At 45.8% G+C, this 19,411-nt stretch overlaps 1 protein-coding gene across 3 annotated transcripts in view; it reads right to left on the bottom strand.

The window, feature by feature from the left end:
• Positions 1 to 1,256: 1,256 nt before the first annotated feature.
• The window catches only part of LOC117201757 (caskin-2-like), a 43,383-nt gene continuing 25,228 nt past the window's right edge, over positions 1,257 to 19,411 (bottom strand). Inside the window, exons 2-4 of one of the 3 annotated variants that reach the window (XR_007476814.1) lie at positions 13,636 to 13,827; positions 7,460 to 7,498; positions 1,257 to 4,185 (exon numbers count right to left, since the gene is read on the bottom strand). Coding sequence is in view for 2 of the 3 variants with exons in the window: in XM_049708706.1 (XP_049564663.1) it covers positions 13,672 to 13,827 (156 nt within the window). In the remaining variant the exon portion in view is untranslated. The other 2 variants (XM_049708709.1, XM_049708706.1) reach the window with 2 other exon arrangements.

Raw genomic sequence — 19,411 nt, 5'->3', positions numbered from 1 at the left:
AAAAATGAGAATAATAATACCATTTTCATAAGGTTGAAAGATATATTAGATTATGTGGACAAAGTGCTTAAAAATAGAGACTGACCATAATTAAGCACTCAATAGATGTCAACATTTCTTTGTTATTTTTCTCTGTGCTTTCTGGGCTTAGAACCTGTTCCCTTTTTTCATTAGAGTCTCAATTAACATTAAGTGATATTTTATTTTAGTTTTTATGGTATACTTTTAAAAACTATTTTAAAATGTATACCCTTTAATTAGTTTGGAGTTTATTTTGGTGTATGAAGTAAAATGAACTTCTAAATGCTATTGGCACCATTTGTTGACTAATCTTTCCCATTTGTTATGCTTTATCACACATTTAATTTTTGTATATAATAGGGTATTTTTTCTGGCTGTCAAGTCTGTCTCCCTGTCCCCTCTTGGGCTGGGACTACACCATTTCACCGAGTGGGTCAGACCCAGCTGGGTCGTAGAAGATTCCAACATTCTCTGCTGGCAGATTCAGACATGGGATGTCTGTTTGGAACGTGTGTTTGTTCTGGTTCCAGGCCCTCGCAAGACTACTTGCCCTTCTTGCCCTTGGGTTCCCTGAGATACCAGTATATCCTGATACAAATGTCCCCTTTTTACTTGAGCCATTTTAAACAGGTTTCTGTAACTTGTGACTAAAAGAGTCCAAAGGTAAACTTCACCTTTATAATGGCCTGAGGAACATCCCCAGCCAGGGAGGCTGTATTCCTACATGTCACGGAGATTAAAATGCTGTCCCAGCTTCCCTGGTGGCGCAGTGGTTGAGAGTCCGCCTGCCAATGCAGGCGACACGGGTTCGTGCCCCGGTCCGGGAGATCCCACATGCCGCGGAGCGGCTGGGCCCGTGAGCCATGGCCGCTGAGCCTGCGCGTCCAGAGCCTGTGCTCCGCAACGGGAGAGGCCACAACAGTGAGAGGCCCCTATACCGAAAAAAAAAAAAAAATGCTGTGCATAACACGTTGTCAGAAAGTCACCGGCCAACAGGGTCTGCAAAAGACAGGAAAGCCTTCAGGACATCCACATGTCCAGCCACATATGCCCACCCTGCAACCGCCTTGATGGTGGTAGGTGCCCCAACACTGTGCTACAGATTCAGACAAAGCCCAAAAGGCAGGTTGTCTTTGACCCATTCAAGACTCCACCAGTTCAACAGGCCATTGTAAGACCAAAGATCAAAGAAAACAAAGTATGCGGAAGTACTTGCAAAAGCCTTTAAAATATATTATTATTACTGCCTTGTTTTATTCCAGAAAGGATATGGAACAGCATGCAAATTAAATATTAATAATGAAATATTACTTTTGAATATGTCTGAGGATCTCTGTGATGAAGTCATCACATTAAGAATATCAATCTCGGGCTTCCCTGGTGGCGCAGTGGTTGAGAGTCCGCCTGCCGATGCAGGGGACGCGGGTTCGTGCCCCGGTCTGGGAAGATCCCACATGCCGCGGAGCGGCTGGGCCCGTGAGCCATGGCCGCTGAGCCTGTGCGTCCGGAGCCTGTGCTCCGCAACGGGAGAGGCCACAACAGTGAGAGGCCCGCGTACCGCATTAAAAAAAAAAAAAAAAAGAATATCAATCTCATTTTTCAGCCTATAAAAGTATTAAGGGTAGGATTGCTCTGGACTTGTCTTTGACCCTACGTTATACTTCACCTCTTTTCTTCTAAAAATCCTTGATAATAGCTTGGTTTTGCCAAGTGGTTGGCTCTTGTTTTGGGAGGTGTCTGTTTGCCACGTGACCCTTTTTCTTAGATATTAAGTATATGAGGGAAAGTCCGTTAAAGTAAGTGTGTTCTGGATTCCAGTTATGTTTAGTTTGCTGTCCTAGAGAAGGCAAGAGTGCTACGGGGAGGGAAGAGAAGGGCTGGCAAGACAGAGCAAAGAACTTGTGACTTCACTCCCCCAGGCAGAGGGAAGAGTGACTCAGCCGGACGCTCCATCCACGCAGGAAAACCGTCCAAGCTTGCTCATTTCCCATCAGCCCTGCACCTGTTGGGATCTCCCGGCTGGTGTGGACTCTGTACAGTCACCTGGTGTCCCCAGCACAGGATACCCTGGGGCCTTTTTCCTACTCAGTCAGATGCCAGCGGGTGTGGCCATCTTCCAGACAGAGCTAATAACAGCAGTCATTCCACCTGTGGTTCATGCAGCACTTAAAGCATTTCAAAACAGCTTGCATACACGGAGAGATCTTGCATAAGCAGAGGGACACGGCCTTTTGATTTGTGCAAAAAGGCACAAGCCAATTTAGAAAGTGATAACTCTTTTCGACACCCCCTTTGCACTGCTCCACATCGACTGCTGGCCTGTGCCCTGGCCTCCCTTGCCTTTGCCTCTCGCTCATGGCCCTTCTTGCAGAAAGACTCCCGTGGTACCACGTTTCCACCTCTTTCCCCTTCCTCTGTTTTCTGAGAGGTGACTCCACGGAAACCCACCTCAAATGCATGCACAGGGAACACGAAGACCCAGAAAATGGGCCGGGGCCATTGTAAACACTGAAAGATTAAGATGAGGGACAGAAGCATCTTCTGGCCCCAATACAGGACACTCCTCTTGTCCCCTGTCTTCCTTCTTCTCAGGGGCTTGTCAACCAGTGGATACTCCGGGTGAAATAGAGGCAAAGCCGTTTTCTTCTCACTGCTTACCGTATCCAATTCAAAACAGCCTCTGCTGGCAGCTCACCGCCCATATTTATCAGGAAATGCTGGTCCCCTTGCTTTTACCACCTGGTTATTCAAACATTTACAGCAACAATTTACATACATCCCATTGGGAGTCCTCCCCAATTCAAATGAGTAACTGCTAGAGGAGATCTTTTTTCCATGACCTGGAGATTTGAAGATGAGGGGGTCTTCAGGAAAGAAATGCAAGTGATGGGCTTATGCTGATGACCCAAGCTCACCCCACCATGTGGTTCAATGGTAGGTGAAGGTCAAGTCTACAACAGGCCAACAATTCAGCTCCAGATTCAATTTCCTGTGGCTCTCTCTGGTCTGGAGAGTGTGCATGATGCCCCAGGAATTGTCCAAGTGGATTGTCCATGCCTGGGGGATACCTTAGCACCGGTCTTGGGTTCCCTGAACCTAATGAAACGTCCAGATAACTCAGGCAGAAATTGATTGATTTAACAAACACCTTTGTGAGTAACTGTTACATGCTACGGATCACGCCTTGAACATGGGAACTCCTGCATTATTTCTCACCTGGGTCTTCCTAAGGAAACTCGGCTCTCAGAAGCTCCTAACCTCCTATAGGGCCCTAGGTCTCCTTAGAGACTCAGATTCTTCAGCTATGACTCCTTTCTGTGTGAGACTCTCCCTTTGAAAGGCCACAGGGAGAAAGGGAACTACGAGGGTCTGGGGCCCCTTTCTTCCCTGAACCAACCCCTCACACTGAGTTCTCGAGAGCCCCTGACGAGGCCCCTCGTGGCCGGGGACTGCACCCTGGTTTCTGCTTCCTCTAGTAGGAGTGAGTTTAACGAACATCTGAAAATTCACAGAGGAGCAGGCAGGGCTTCAGGGTATTGTGGAGGCTGTGTGTCCTTTCCTTTCTGCAGTGTTGTTTCAAGTGTTTCTAGGAGGGCATTACCGTCCATCACTGTTCCTGACTGCATTAGATATCTGCTTCTGTACAGCAAACTACCCTAATACTTAGTGGCTTAAAACAATACAAATTTATTATTTTTCATGATTCTGTGGGTTGGCTGGCCTCGGCCAGGAGGTTAATTCTTCTGCTCTGTATGGAGTTGGCTGAGGTCACTCACGTGGCTGCATTTAGCTGAGAGCTCGGCCGGAGCTGGAACATCCAGGATGGCTTCACTCCCATGTCTGGCTCCTTGGCTGGGGCTGGAAGAGCAGGGAGCTGACCGGGCCTCTCCCTCCCCAGGCAGGCTCTTGTCATTCAGCTCTCTGGCCTGAGCTTATCTGTGGTGGCCAAATCCCAAGAGGCCAAAAGCAGACACTATCAGGTCTTATAAGGCCTGGGCCTGGCAGAGCATCCCTTCCTCCACGTTCTTTTGGTCAAATCAAGTCACAAAGACAGGCTCGGTTCAAGGGGAGGAGAGATATCTTCCACCACTTGTTGGGAGGAGTGGCATGACGTTACAGGGAGGATGGAAGTGTTGACGCCATCTTTGAAAGCACTTTGCCACACTAAAGAAAGGAAGGAAGTCAACAGAGGGGTAGATGTTATGTGGCTCAGATAACACACAAATTGCAATTTTTTTCAACGTTAAAATTGTCTCATGTTGTACCCTTGAAGGGTTTTGAGCAGAATCATGCAGAATGCTACTTTACTGACCACAATATATTCTCATTAAAATCAAAGCTCTTTAAAACTAATCTATAGTGACAGAAAGCAGATCACTAGTTGCCTGGAACTGGGGGTGGGGAGGGGGGTTGACTGTGAAAGGGCATGAGGAAACGTTTGGTGGTGATGGAAAATATTCTATATCTTGAGTATGGTGGTGGTTACACAATGAGTTTGTTGTATCTCATTCAACTGTACACTTAGAACAGGTGCATTTTATTACATGTAAATTATACCTCAATAGAGTTGGTTCAAAAAAAAATCAAAACTGACTTACTAAGAATAAGCAGAAAGGCTAAGTTTGAAAAAGTGGTTAAACAGAGCCAGGGTTAAGAGTATATTATGTTTACAAACAACAGCAAATTCCTTCAGGGAGGGAAAGGAAGCAAAGGGCTAAAGGGGATGTTTTGTTAGTTCCAAAGCAGGATACACGTTACCACGTCCTCCTGCTGTAATACTTAAAAACGTTTGCTATCATTTTCAGAATGTTGAGTAGGTGATTCTTGGTATTTTATAGATTATTGAAGAGTGACTACATCCTGCTTCCTGGGGTGCAGGAAGGGCAGGGGTCACCTCAGAGCAGAAACAAACAACAACATGTGTTAGACCATCTTGGAGTTAAACTGGCACCAGCCAGCTGAGTGGTGACCCTCCAGGGACTTCCTAACTTTAGGAGTCGAGATCCTGCAAAGCAGGTGATCCGTGTGAAGCTGACTCATTATCTGGGTTCTGAGTATCAAGCTGGGTGCTAAGAGTACCAGGAAGGGCTGTCTCGGAGGATCTGGCATCGTGGTGGGTAGATGGGTGTGTTAAGTGAGTCCTATCTGCCAAATGCATCCCACCTGGACACACGGTGAGAGCACCAGGGACTGCCCAGCTCTGAGATCCAGCTCTGGAGAAAGGGACTGTCTTGAGTGAGCAGGAGAGGAACAGTGTTTAGATTTTCTTGTGTGGTACAAAGTCTAGCCAAGAATGCCCATAACAGAAGAGCAATGCAGGGACTTCCCTGGTGGCACAGTGGTTAAAGAATCCGCCTGCCAGTGCAGGGGACACAGGTTCGAGCCCTGGTCCGGGAAGATCCCACATGCCATGGAGCAACTAAGCCCATGTGCCACAACTACTGAGCCTGCGTGCCACAACTACTGAAGCCTGCGGACCTAAAGCCCATGCTCCGCAACAAGGGAAGCCACCACAATGAGAAGCCCATGCACCGCAGCGAAGAGTAGCCCCTGCTCGCCACAACTAGAGAAAGCCCGCACGCAGCAACGAAGACCCAATGCAGCCAAAAATAAATAAATAAATTAATTAATTAAAAAAAAAAAGAAAAGCAATGCACTTTCTGCAGACATGGAAAGGGGGCAGGGATCCTCCTCCATGGGTGAATTGGGTGGCTGGGGGACAAAGGGACATTATTCAGGGATCCCTTGATTGGGAAGGGTGGCCCTTGGTCTCTTGTGTTCACATGTACCAAGTGGCTGGTTGAACCTTCTTTAAAGACTCTGCTTTAAATGAACATGCACTTGGGGAAAAGAGGCATTAAATAGACATTATTGTTCACATACAACTCATTGTGTCCACATCCGCAATGATTTCGATTTATTGCAGCCATATCAGCAAAGCACAATTAACACAGATCACTGATTCTTGTATTGCCCTCGGTAGTAATCTTAGTTACTATCAGAATTCTACTTGAACTTTTAACTAGTAGGGTCAGGCCCAGAGCAAACCCTATCTGGGGCTAAACGTCCTAGGGTAATGAATAAAGCACACGTACCATAAAGGAAGGGAGGATGCGTCCAAGACATCTTTCCAGCTCTCCTCAAGAAAGGGCTCCTTGGGAATGAACAGTTTTTCCCTAATGTAATTACTTCATCAATTAATGTCCTAACCTACCCCCACCCCCAATCAAAACTTGAAATTTATTTCTTGGGAAACTGTTCTGCTGAAGGGATGTTGGAAAGGATCTGATCAAATCCTTATATTGATTACTATTATTAGTAATTATTGGGAAGGTCTTAACGTTTACCCTCTTGAGACTTTGGATTAGGATGTTTTAGCCTTCAATCAAAGGAATAAAAATGTCTAAGGGTAGATCAGGCAATGGTAATCAGGAAACCTCTCTTCAACAATATTTTTTAAGGAAAAAATATTTCCTGGGATTAGCATTCTTCAAATGAAACCATATATAAAACCACTCTGCTTGCCCCTTGTAGGATCCAAGAAAACACAAGCAGCGTCTCCTGGAGGATGTGAGATCATCTAGAGACATGGATTTGATTTCCTAGTAGCTAAAATTCCTATGCCTTCTTGAATGTCCATTCACAGTTTCCCCTTCTCTTATGCTTCTTAAATTCTCAAAAGTCTCTATCTATATAACATTGAATTTGGGGGTCATCGTTCTTGGTTCAGGGTTTCCAGAGCATCCTTAGGAGTAAAGGCACAGTATAAAATTTCATGCACAGAGACACTCAGTACCTCGGGTTCCCAAAGTGCTTATAAACTGTGAAGTGACTCAGAAATACCAAGCACTAATCCTGACAGAGTCCAGAGGGAAAGGATGACTTCATCTGAAGCTGACCCCAAGAAGAAGGCACATCTGTCATCTCCTTGACAGTGTTCCAGGATGAGCATGAGCTCCTGGAAGCGGGATGGGTGTCAAGGCTCAGCTCACATCTGGCTGCCTCATCCCTGAGAGCTCTCGGTCCCAGGAAGGTCAGGAACACTTCAGGCATTTCTCCCCAAACCGGAAATGGGGACTGGCTACCCACCCCTGGGGGAAACTGACTCTGAAAGATGTTTCTAGCAGCTCCCTCACCTGTGTCTGAGGAAACTATTTTAGTAATCCCTCGCCTCCTCCAGATGGGCCCTTCTGCAGCTCAGGAAAACCCATTTGGAGCTTTCCTCACTCATTATGTGAACCCTGGTCTCTCTCCATGGCCGCTCAAGGCTTAAAGAGGACCAGCTGTTCTGCGGTGGCCCTGATGCTCTGCAGCTGTAACTGGGAACTAATGTGCACTTTGGCCTGCATCTCCTGATCCTATGAACAATTCTGCCTGGCTGGAAGAGCAAACTGCAAATGCTTCACCTTCCAGCTGCTAAAATGGGCCGGTTACTTACCACAATGCCATGAAGTGATGTATCATTCAGAGTCCTTAACTGCAAACAAAAAAATCCACACCGTAAGGTTAACTAGCAAACTGATTTATTGAAGGATAATTGTGTGGCTTACAGAATTTCTAGGAAGGCCAGAAGGTCATACCTGGAGGCTCTACAGCCTGGAACAATACCCAAATCACTTTCCCACTACTGCTGGAGTGAAGGTGCCATTGGCACTTTAGCTACTGAGCTAGGACACCACCACCTCTGCCCCTGCTGCCCTGAGATCTCAAACCAACTGCTCCCCTGAGGCCCCTAGGAAAGAATTCCTCCAGGTGCCTTCTCACAACGGTGCATCTGATTGGTGGAGTCTGGGTCACATGCTTGTGTTCTAGCTGCAAGCGATCCTGGGAAATGTGGTTCTGGCCTAAAAGTCTGACAATAGGAAAGTTATTTATTCAAAAGATGTTAAGCAGTCACAAATATGACATATATCCACTCTACATGGCCCTTTATTTTAGTCACTATGACCTGAAAATAGGCATTATATATATATATATAATTATATTATTATATATATATAATTATATTATTATAGATATATAATTATATTATTATAGATATAATTATTACTATATTATTATATATTATTTCATTCATTTATTTTAAATCTTCTATTTTCAAAAATTGAAGTATAGTTAATTTACAATATTGTATTAGTTTTAGGTGTACAACATAGTATAAATCTGCTATTTATTGCCTCTTGAAAAGGTGAGGTGGTGCGCTTGTTTTGTGTGTTGGTTTCCTATTCCTGCTGTAACAACTGACCGCTAACTTCGTGGCTTAAAACACCATGAATTTATTATCTTATATTTCTGAGGTCAGAATTTTAAAATCAGCATCACTGGGATAAAATCAAGTTGTCGGCATCTGGTAGTTCTTCTGAAGGCTCTGCAAGAGACACTGTCTCTTTTCTTTTCCAGCTTCTGGAGATTGCCCACACCTGGAAATCGGCCCCTTCCCTGCATCACTCCAATCTCTTGTTTTTGTTGTCACATCTACTGCTCTCTGCTTCTCCTTGTCCCTCTTTTAAGGACCCTTGTGATTACATTGGTCCCACTCAGATCATAATCCAGGATGATCTCCCCAGCACACAGTCCTAATGTCATCACATCTTCAAAGTTCTTTTTACTGCGTCAGGTGACACAGTCACATATTCGGGGGATTCGGATATGGACATCTTTAGCAGCCGTTATTCATCCCTCCACATCCTACTAGGCCAGCTGGCTGTCTACACCAGGGCCTCTGAGAACAGAGCGGAGTTTCTCTGATCCAGGGTCCAGTCTCCATCCTCACCAGTATCACAGAGCTGATCAGCTTGGAGAGGTTGGCTCAGGAACGTCAGGCATCCAGGACATTGTTGGGTAAACTGGAATGCCAATTCATTTAGCCATTTTTAGTTGGCACTATTCCTTTCCAGAGGGATCTGCCTGGCATCTGAATGCCCGTGTGTCTAATTAACCATCCGAAGGCTGTTAAGTGAGCATGAACTCAAACAAACCGTGTTGGATGTTCCCAAGAGGTGTTTCACCCAGGTAGTGGGAAGGCCAGTGAGCTGTCCTGACCCGTAATAGAGCTCACCTTTCTGTTGGCCAGATACTGCATTTTCCCTAAGCAGAGCTGGACAACACCCGACGACTAGCTTCCACCCGCTTGTAGAATGAGCCAGGATCCTAGAGTCATCCTCAACTCCTCCCTCACACTTCACATTCAATCCATCACCCAGTGCCACTTCTCCTTCTTCCTGTTTTCCATCATCAATCACATTTTTGAATCCCCACTGCCGCCCCCTAGTCTATCTAAGCTATCTCACCTGGGCCACTGTAACAGCCTCCTAATCGCCTTCCTGGCCCTTCTCCCGATCCCCTCTGACCAAATTCTTCACCCTGCAGCCACATTGTTCTTTTCCAGATATACTCTGATCGTGTCACTCATTTAAAACCCTCCACCACTGGCCATTATCAGGAGGATAAAGCCTCATGTGTTCGTCCAGATCTTCCCAGAAGCAGACACAAAGTTAATATTAAACATATAAGGATTTTCTTTGGGGAAATGTCGGTGAGAGGAAACTGAGAGGTGGAGACTGGGAGAGCTGTCAGACTGTGATGCGAGTCTGACCCCCAGGGAAGGAGAGAGGCGAGAAGGGAAGGTAGAAGTGTCCCGGACTACTGTGCAGTCTAAGGAAGGTTCAGCAAAGCCACTGAGTCCTTGAGCCAAAGCTGGCATCGCAGGAGTCCCGTGCCTCCCGGGAATGAGCCTGCCCTGCGCTGTACCCCAAGGTGCCCAGGCACTGCCTGGGAGAAGCCAGGGAAGCCACGCTTCGGTGTGAATGGATTTTAGAGCGTGGCAGCTGGAGCTCTCGGCCAATTACACTCCATGGAGCTGGAGGTTTGCAAGGTGCATTCATCCGGCCACCACATCCCGAGACCTCGACGTGCCGACAGCCCACCTCTTCAGCTCCTCTCCTGCTGCTCTGACACCACTCACTCTTGCCCATACCTGAGTCTTTGTAAATGCTGTTTGCTCTGCCTGAATTACCCTTCTTCTTACCTCTCCTGCCCCTTTTCCCTTTACTCAGCGAACTCTTCAAATCTCACCGTAACATCACTTCCTCCAAGAGGCTGCCTCATTCCTCTGCCATGTGCTCCCATAACCCTGGTCCTTCTCTGTCCACACTATTCATCTTACGTGTTTAATGCCTGACTCATTTTTCAGACCTGACTCCAGGAGAGCAGGAACCATGACTATTTTGCTCACTGGCATATCCCCCAAGCCTGGCATGTAGTTGGTGCTCAGTCAGATATTGGTTGTTGAGTCAGCAAGGTCACCTGAAAGACAGGGTGCCTCCCAGGATAGCCTGGTGTATGCGAAGAAAGAACGTCACAACTAGGGGAGTGGTCAACCATGGAGGCCCAGAAAAGGGAAGCCCAGGGGCAAACGTGGCAGAGCCCAGCCGGGCACTATCAGTTGTTTGAGCTCAACATCACAACCACCTATTATGTGCCATTGAGCACCTCCTATGTGCTAGATGCTAAATTAACCAAGGAGTAGAACCATGTGAAGTCTAATGAGGGGCTTATAGTCAATCAGTCAGTCCTATTATGTGCATTGAGCACCTACTATGTGCTAGATGCTAAATTAACCAAGGAGTAGAACCTTGTGAAGTCTAATGAGGGGCTTATAGTCAGTCCGGGGGAGAGACAACCTGTCAGGCTCCCAGAAACTCTGACTCTTCTGGCAGGTGTTACACGCACCTATTATTAAGGGTAATGTTTAAAATATTTAACTTATATGGCAGAGGTGCTGCTCAGTCAGAATAAGCTCCAGCCATTAATAAACTGTGGGGTCACGGAGGGTATTCTGCTGAATATCCACTCTGACTGAACGCAAGCAGAGACCCCTGCCACTTACACTGGAGTCGTACTTCCCACCACACTTGTTCTGAGCCACACCCACAAAAGGAAGCCCCGCCCCCCCACCCCATTCCCTGCCCCTGCCTGTTGCGTTGGTTGGGCTGATAGAAATAGCTGATCTTATTTCTCATGGTAAGTGATGGCTTCACGCATCGGGCTCTTGCGAGCCCACTTGGGTCCCAGCGCCACTGAGCCATGGTGACCCACCTTCTTTAGGGCCGGGCTAACTTGGGAACCCCCTTCCCTGCAACCCTGGACCTCTCTGGGCTGCCAGGCAGCTGTCCTTGTTGGCTGCCGTGTGGGCCTACGAGTGGATGCTCCACTGGGAGCAGGTGGGGTAGCCTCTCAGAAGACAGGCCCCGGCGCATTTTCCAAGAGGTTGCGTCTGATGCTGGAGTCGTGCGGGAGCTCAGTACCAGGTAATTACAAACTGATGACGGATTCAGTCTTAGATCTCAATAGCAGACCCAGAGCAGATAGCCAAGGGCTGCCACCCAGAGGCGTAGGAATTAGTATGAGAATCAAGCAAGAAAGTGCTGAAAGCGGGGAACCCGTAGTAGCAGGGATGGGAAAGCAGGCATTGTGTGTGTGTGTGTGTGTTTATTCTCGTGTGTCGAAGATGCGGCAGTATGTGCTGCTATGTCTTAAAGACACCATTCATGTCAGACTAAGAGGTGCCAGGAGCCCCCCCTCCCAATTGTTGCTTGGGCCTCACGTTCTCCAAAGTGGATTTTGGTTCAGTGGTTCTAATCCTGGCACTCCCAGACACGGGTAGGGTAATGACTGATCCTCAGACTTGTTGACATGAACTTTTACCAAGCACCGTCAGAGCAGAAGGCACCATGAAAAGCCGAAAACTGAGCTACAGTCTGGCTGCTGGGCTGTACTTAGAGAACAGTCGCAGTTGTTAGAGCTGCACAGTGTGTGTGTGTGTGTGTGTGTGTGTGTGTGTGTGTTTGGAGTTGGTGTTGAGACAAGCCCCTCTGTTAGGGAGGGAAAGGCACAGCCAAACCCTCATCTGGGGGCTTCCATCCCAGGAGGAAAGGTTTCTCCCAAGAGCTATGAAAAAAATGAAAGCAATTTAGAAGGCTGCCTGGCCCAGGGGAATCAGGGAGCATCAGCGGGGTGGAGGGAGGCTGGGAGACACTACACTTCAGACCCTAAGATGGGGGCTTCCCAGGGGGCTCAGGGTTATACAAGAGAAGTGGCCTGTAACTGAAATATTAAAATGTATGGAATTCCTGCATGGATGGTTCCCACGTGGAATAGAAAACTTACCTTAGGACTCTCAGATTAAGTGAATGGCACCAGAGGATGTAGTACAGTGGAAAGTTTCTCAACGTGTGGTTTGAGGATCCTCTGCCTGAGAATCAAATAAGGTGTTTGCCAAAAAGGCAGACTCTTGGGCCACACCCTGGGCCTACTGAGCTGGAACCTCCAAGGGCGGGGCCTGGGTGTCTGCTCTTTTATCTGGTGACTCTTAAAGCTTCCATGGTCTAAATGCTACCAAGAGGTCACACAATCAAGTGAGGAAGCAGAGAGGACGGCTTCCTGTGCCTCCCACACAATTCTCAACTTTTTAGGAAGTACCATAGAGGAAGGCAAAGTAGATAAAGGCAGTTTTGTTTTGTTTTGTTTTTTGGACTTTGCAATTTTTCTTTTATTTTAACATTTTACTTTAGTTTTGAGAACTTAAAATGTGACGAGACAATGGCATGCTTTCCCCCCACCCAGCCCCCAACCCCCAGGGGCCTTGAATGCTCTGTGAAAGGTGACCTGTCTTACCCCACCCTCGCAGCCTGCTTTCCGGCAGGAACTTGACTCCCAGAGGGGGTCTCGGCCAAGGTCTCCAAGAGAATATGCCGTTTCCTGACCCGGGGAGGGGGGGTCTCCAGGCCTGAACACTCAAGGTCAACATAGAGGGCCTAAAAATAGAGGCGGCAGGCCCAGTCCAACATAAAAGAGCAAGAGGCCTCCCTGGATTTCCAAAGAGTGATCTGAATAAGGGAGCCTGATGCCCTCTAGTGGAGAGAAGCTGCTTCCCAGCCAGACCAACAGGGCTGGAGGCTGAGCCACCCTGCCGAGCAGTAACCAAAGGGGTGACATGGCCCTGGAAACACCACCTCCCTAAGATCCCTGACTCAGGGCAGAAAGAGGAAAAACTGTACTCCCTGCGTTTGCTAGTTTCCATGTGATTTTAGAATGCTTTGCTAGGGGCTTCCCTGGTGGCACAGTGGTTAAGAATCTTCCTGCCAATGTAGGGGACCCTGGCTTGAGCTCTGGTCGGGGAAGATCCCACATGCTGCGGAGCAACTAAGCCCGTGCACCACAACTACTGAGCCTGCGCTCTAGAGCCCACAAGCCACAACTACTGAGCCCGCATGCCACAACTACTGAAGCCTGCACACCTAGAGCCCGTGCTCCGGAAAGAGAGAAGCCACCGCGATGAGAAGCCCAAGCTCTGCAACAAAGAGTAGCCCCCGCTCGCCACAACTAGAGAAAGCCTGTGCACAGCAACGAAAGACCCAATGCAGCCAATAAATAAATAAATAAAGTAAATCTATATAAAAAAAGAATGCTTTGCTATAAGGCACACGGTTTTAATAATGAGTGCCTTCCATTATGACCTGATTTTAGACTCTTTTCATTATTTCTCAGTGAGATTGAAACTACTACCACTAAATTCACACACACAACATATAATCTATAAATGTATCCAAGTACCTCAGACTGCTGCACAGAGAGATCCGTCTGGGAAGGCTATTCTCTTGGAGGGAGATCAGTCAGAGCTTTGGGACAGGTGTCCGGGAATGGTGTAGGAGGAAGGGGACCCGTCCAAACCAGGAAACCTGGCTGAATCATTCCAGGTACTCTCCATGGGGGCAGGTGTCTCTGCTGGCTAAGCTGTCTTCCCATCTGAAGATATCAATTCAGTTACACTTAAATCAGAAAGACAACGCACTCCTGTTGTACACATTTTGAGGAAGAAAATGTACAGATGAACATTTGATATCCAAGCAGATACCCAGAAGATCCTAAAGTGCCTACTTCAGATTTGAAGGAAATCAGATTGTGACTGAAAGACACCAGGCTTTTAATAAAAGTTTAAAAAGTAAAGGCACACAACACCTCACACCCATTAGGACAGCTACTATGAAAGAAAGACAGAAAGACCAAAAGAAAGAGAGAAAATAAAAAGTATTGCCGAGGATGGAACTCTTGTGCAATGTTAATGGGAATGTAAAATGGTGCAGACATTGTGGAAAACAACACGGCAGTTCCTCAAAAAATTAAACATAGAACTATCATTATCATATGATCTAGCAATTCCCCTTCTGGGTATATACCCAAATGAATTGAAATGAGGTGTCTCGAAGAGATATTTGTCCACCCATGTTCATAGCAGCGTTGTTCATGATAGCCAAGAAGTGGAAGCAACTCAAGTGTCCTTCGATGAATGAGGGGATAAACACAATGTGGTCCATCTATACGATGGAATATCATTGTCTTAAAAAGGAATGAATTCTGACACATGCAACATGGATGAACCTTGAAGATATTATGTATGCTAAGTAAAATAAACGAGGTACCAAAGGACAAAAATTGTATGATCCCACTTAAACATGAGGCGCCCAGACCAGAGAAAACCATAATGCCAAAAGACACAGGCACCCCAATGTTCATTGCAGCACCTCTCACAATAGCCAGGTCATGGAAGCAACCTAAATGCCCATCGACAGATGAATGGATAAAGAAGATGTGGTACATGTATACGATGGAATATGACTCAGCCATAAAAAGGAACAAAATTGGGTCATTTGTAGAGACATGGATGGACCTACAGACTGTCATACAGAGTGAAGTAAGAAAGGGAAAAACAAATATCATATATTAACGTATATATTTGGAATTTAGAAAAATGGTACAGATGAACCGGTGTGCAAGGCAAAAATAGAGACACAGATGTAGAGAACAAATGTATGGACACCCAGGGGGGAAAGGTGGGGGGGGTGGTATGATGAATTGGGAGATTGGGATTGACATGTATACACCGATATGTATAAAATTGGTAACTAATAAGAACCTGCTGTATTAAAAAAATTAAATTAAATTAAAAAAAAAAGAGGCACCTACAGTAGTCAAATTCATAGCGACAGGAAGTAAGACGGTGGCTGCCAGGAGCTCGGGGAAGTGGAGGATGGGCAGTCGCTGTTTAATGGGTATGGAGTTTCAGTTCCACAAGATGAAAACGTTCTGGAGAACTTCGGGTGATAATGATGCGTCAGTGAAGGTCCAGGGATTGTAACAAATGTACTACTCTGGTGCAGGACGTTGAGAGTAGGGCAGGTTGTGTAGACAGGGGTATATGGGAACTCTGCACTTCCCGCTCAATTTTGCTGTGAACCTAAAACTGCTCCAAAAAATAAAGTTTAGTAATTAAAAAAAAAATTTCTGGAGATGGATGAGTGGCGATGGTTGCATGACAATGCGAGTGTACTTTAGCACTACTGAACCGTATACTTAAAAATGGTTAAGATGGTGGGCTTCCCTGGCGGCGCAGTGGTTGAGAGTCCGCCTGCCGATGCAGGGGACACGGGTTCGTGCCCCAGTCCGGGAAGATCCCACATGCCGCGGAGCGGCTGGGCCCGTGAGCCATGGCTGCTGAGCCTGCGTGTCCGGAGCCTGTGCTCCGCAACGGGAGAGGCCGCAGCAGTGAGAGGCCCACGTACCACAAAGAAAAAAAATAATAAAATGGTTAAGATGGTTAAGTTTTATGTTATGTGTATTTTACCACAACTAAAAATAAAAATAAAGTAAAAAACAAAAAGCCGAAGGAGAGATGGGCTAGAAAGGGATTGTAATTTAGGAACCTTGGAACACTGTACATTTTAAAATGTCATAAGTAGATGTTACAGTGTTTCTAAAATATATTTTAAAGTCTATCTTATATGAACAAGAAAAAATTTTTAATTTCGGTAAATAAAAGTATACAGAATAGATGCTTATCAGGCAAAGACAAGAAGAACATGTGGTAGGCAGAGGAAAGGAAGCAGAGGGAATAAACATTTTAGGGCCTTTGCTCTGCAGGGAACATCACTGGGGGGCTGGAGGAAAGTAGAGAAGGAGGGAGGCGTGAAACAGAGGGAACTCAGCCCTCACCCGGGATCCAGGTGAATCACCGTGACTGTGCTGACGTAATCTGGTGAGGAAAGTGGTCATTTTTTAGGTTGGAAAATTGCGGAGGAGGGAGATATGAGAAAAGCTGTTTGTTCCTTCCACCCCTCAGAAATCTTTTATGACCTCTCATCCTCCAAACCATCAAGTGGGAGCAGGAGAGGAAGAAAAAGTTAGAAAAAAATGCAGAAATATTAGCGGCAGGGTTGACATCTGTTTTTCACTTTGAGCAGAAGGGAAATCTGTAAGTGCTGTTCAGGTCCAACCCTAAAGGAATATGGCATCAGAAGAAGGGTGGTGACAAGCCAATAGGACCGACGTGTCCAACAAGAGCAATCCCTTCAGAGTCATCTCTGTGGGGAAGGCAACCAACCACCTGATGTCCGTGGAGAACTCTGATGGCAAACATTTCAAAAGAGTGGACCGGACATTTCCTTTAATACCTTCACTGTCGGCCAGTCTTTGTCCTTTCTGGGGGTGGACTGAATTATGGAAACAGACACAAGTTATTCACAACCAACGGATGTGAATTAAGAAAACCAAGCTGATTTCCCCCTTGTGGATCATATGTTGATTCTTACATCAATTTGAACAGAAGAAATCTAAAGCATGTTCTAAGCCAGGCGCCCATGCGGTGCTTCCTGCAGTGATTCGGGAGGGTAACGTTCACTTAGGGGTGTGAGCTGGAGACAAGAGTTCACACAGCTTTATCCTATCATCGCGTTTTGCAGCGTTCACAAATCCCAGATAATTCTGGTCTCACGGTTTTAAACACCCTCAAATAAATGCTATGAAGATCTATGGAAGATCAACAATTGCCGGCTGCTTCTTGTATCTGCAGATGTTGCCATTGCTGACAGTGGTTGCCATGCAGACCTGGCTTTGGAAAAGGCTCTGAGGCCAAAGTTCTCTTCAACTTGTGCCGAGACCGGCTGCTCTTTAGTTTAAGAACAGAGTGTAGATACCACTAAGCCTGGCACTGAAATATGACCCTGTAGGTCAGACTCAGGCACCTCTTACCACATGTACTTCCAACTACCCCCAGCTCCCCAGGGCTGATGCCCAAAGACCAGAGCCAATCATAGAATCATCCTTTCCCCAAAGGTCCATATTTATCAGATGTACAACACTCCATGCGTTTCACAGGATGGGTATAAAATTCCATTTAGAGCATTTTCCTATTTTTTCAGGTAACTATTTCCTCTTTATCTTCTTTTGAGCATTTCCGGGACTGTACTTTTGTTTTAATTTCAAGGAAATGGGCCAATTTTGAGCTGTATTAATCAGAAAATGAGGCCATTTAGACAAAGACAGTCATGTGCAGGAAAAGAACAAGTGCCCTTTGTGGAGAGGGCGACACTCAGCTCTCACCCTGAATAGCCACCTCAGACTTTTCTACTGCCTCTTTCTTTGGCCAGAAGAAGCAGGCACCTAGAAGCAAGGAGGGAAGGGGAAAGAACTTGGAGGTGAAAAGAAAGCCCTTTCCTCTCTACCACTGGAATCAGCCATTCTCCCCACTAAATTCTGGATGGATTAAAGAGAAATTCAGAAAAAAATACATAAGAAAAATAAATATGTTTTTCAAATTTCTATCTCAGCAAAGACTCTTTAAGCTTTCATTGGATATAATATTTTAAAAGACAACAAAATTTTTTCCATCTTTATTATTTATTTTAAGATATTGCATATTTACAATAGACAAGGAAAGGGGAGGGGAAAAACAAACCCAGTTAAATGTGTTTTATTTTACTTTTGAGCTTCCCCTTAAGAAGCACTTATTTTTGAGATATTGGGATGCCCGTAACAAATATAAATATATATTTTATATTATACATACAATATATAAAAATTTACATACAGTGAAATGCAGATATTAAATATACAATTCAGTGAGTTTGGATATGCGTACACGTCCATATAACCACTACTCTGCCAAAATACACAACAATTTTATCACCCAGAAAGTTCCTGATAACCCCTTCCAGTTAATCTTCACCCCCCAGAGGAAACCACTGTTCTGATTTCTAGCCCATAGATAAATTTGCCCATTCTTAAACTTTTTACAAATGGAATCATACCATATGTACTCTTAATGTGCCTGTCTTCTTTTACTATAATATGTTTATGATTTATTCATGCTGTTGCATGTATCAGTACATTTTTGTTTTTATGGTCTTCTTTTTTTTTTCTTTTGGCTGAGTTGGGTCTTCGTTGCTGTGCGTGGGCTTTCTCTAGTTGTGGTGAGCGGGGGCTACTCTTCGTTGCGGTGCACGGGCTTCTCACTGTGGTGGCTTCTCTTGCTGCGGAGCATGGGCTCTAGGTGCGCAGGCTTCAGCAGTTGTGGTACATGGGCTTCAGTAGCTGTGGCTCACGGGCTCTAGAGTGCAGGCTCAGTAGTTGTGGTGCTCGGGCTTAGTTGCTCCATGGCATGTGGGATCTTCCTGGACCAGTGCTCGAACCCATGTCCCCTGCACTGGCAGGCAGATTCTTAACCACTGTGCCACCAGGGAAGCCCAGTACTTTTTATTGCTGAATATTCTATTGTATAAATATACAATAATTTGTTTATCCATTCTGTTGATAGATATTAGAGCTGTTGTCAATTTTTGACACATGAATAGAACTGCTATGAATATTCTCATTAGAGACTTTTTCTGGACATTGTTTTATTTCTCGTGGATAAATACTTAGGAATGGAATAGAACAGCTGGGTCATAGTATGGACGGATGTGGAACAGTCTTCCATGATGACTGGATCGTTTAACACTCCCCCCTGTATAAGAGTTCCAGCTGCTTGCTGTTCTCACCGCATTTGGCATTGTCAGGGGGATAAATCGTATCTCATTGGGGTTTGAATTTGCATTTTCTTGGCAACTAATGATGCTGAGCATCTTTTCATGCCTTTTTTAACCATTTGTTTATCTTCTTTTGTCAGGTATCTGTTCAAGTCTTTTGCCCATTTTTAATTGGATAGTCTGTCATTTTGTTATTTATTTATAGGAGTTCTTTATATATTCTGGATATGTCTTTTGTCAAATATATGTATTGCAAAAATTTTCCAACAATCTGACTTGTCCTTTTGTTTTTTTATAAATTTATTTTACTTAGTTTTGGCTGCGTTGGGTCTTCACTGCTGCGTGCAGGCTTTCTCTAGTTGCGGCGAGCGGGGGCTACTCTTCATTGCGGTGCGCGGGCTTCTCGCTGTGGTGGCTTCTCTTGTTGCGGAGAAGGGGCTCTAGGCGCGCGGGCTTCAGTAGTTGTGGTGCACGGGCTGAGTGCTCCACAGCATGTGGTATCTTCCCAGAGCAGGGCTCAAACCCGTGTC

Source organism: Orcinus orca, chromosome 1, assembly GCF_937001465.1.
Source record: "Orcinus orca chromosome 1, mOrcOrc1.1, whole genome shotgun sequence".
In the NCBI taxonomy this organism is placed as follows: domain Eukaryota; kingdom Metazoa; phylum Chordata; class Mammalia; order Artiodactyla; family Delphinidae; genus Orcinus; species Orcinus orca.
The sequence above is the reverse complement of the archived record's forward strand: the minus strand, read 5'-3'. Positions and strand labels throughout refer to the sequence as shown.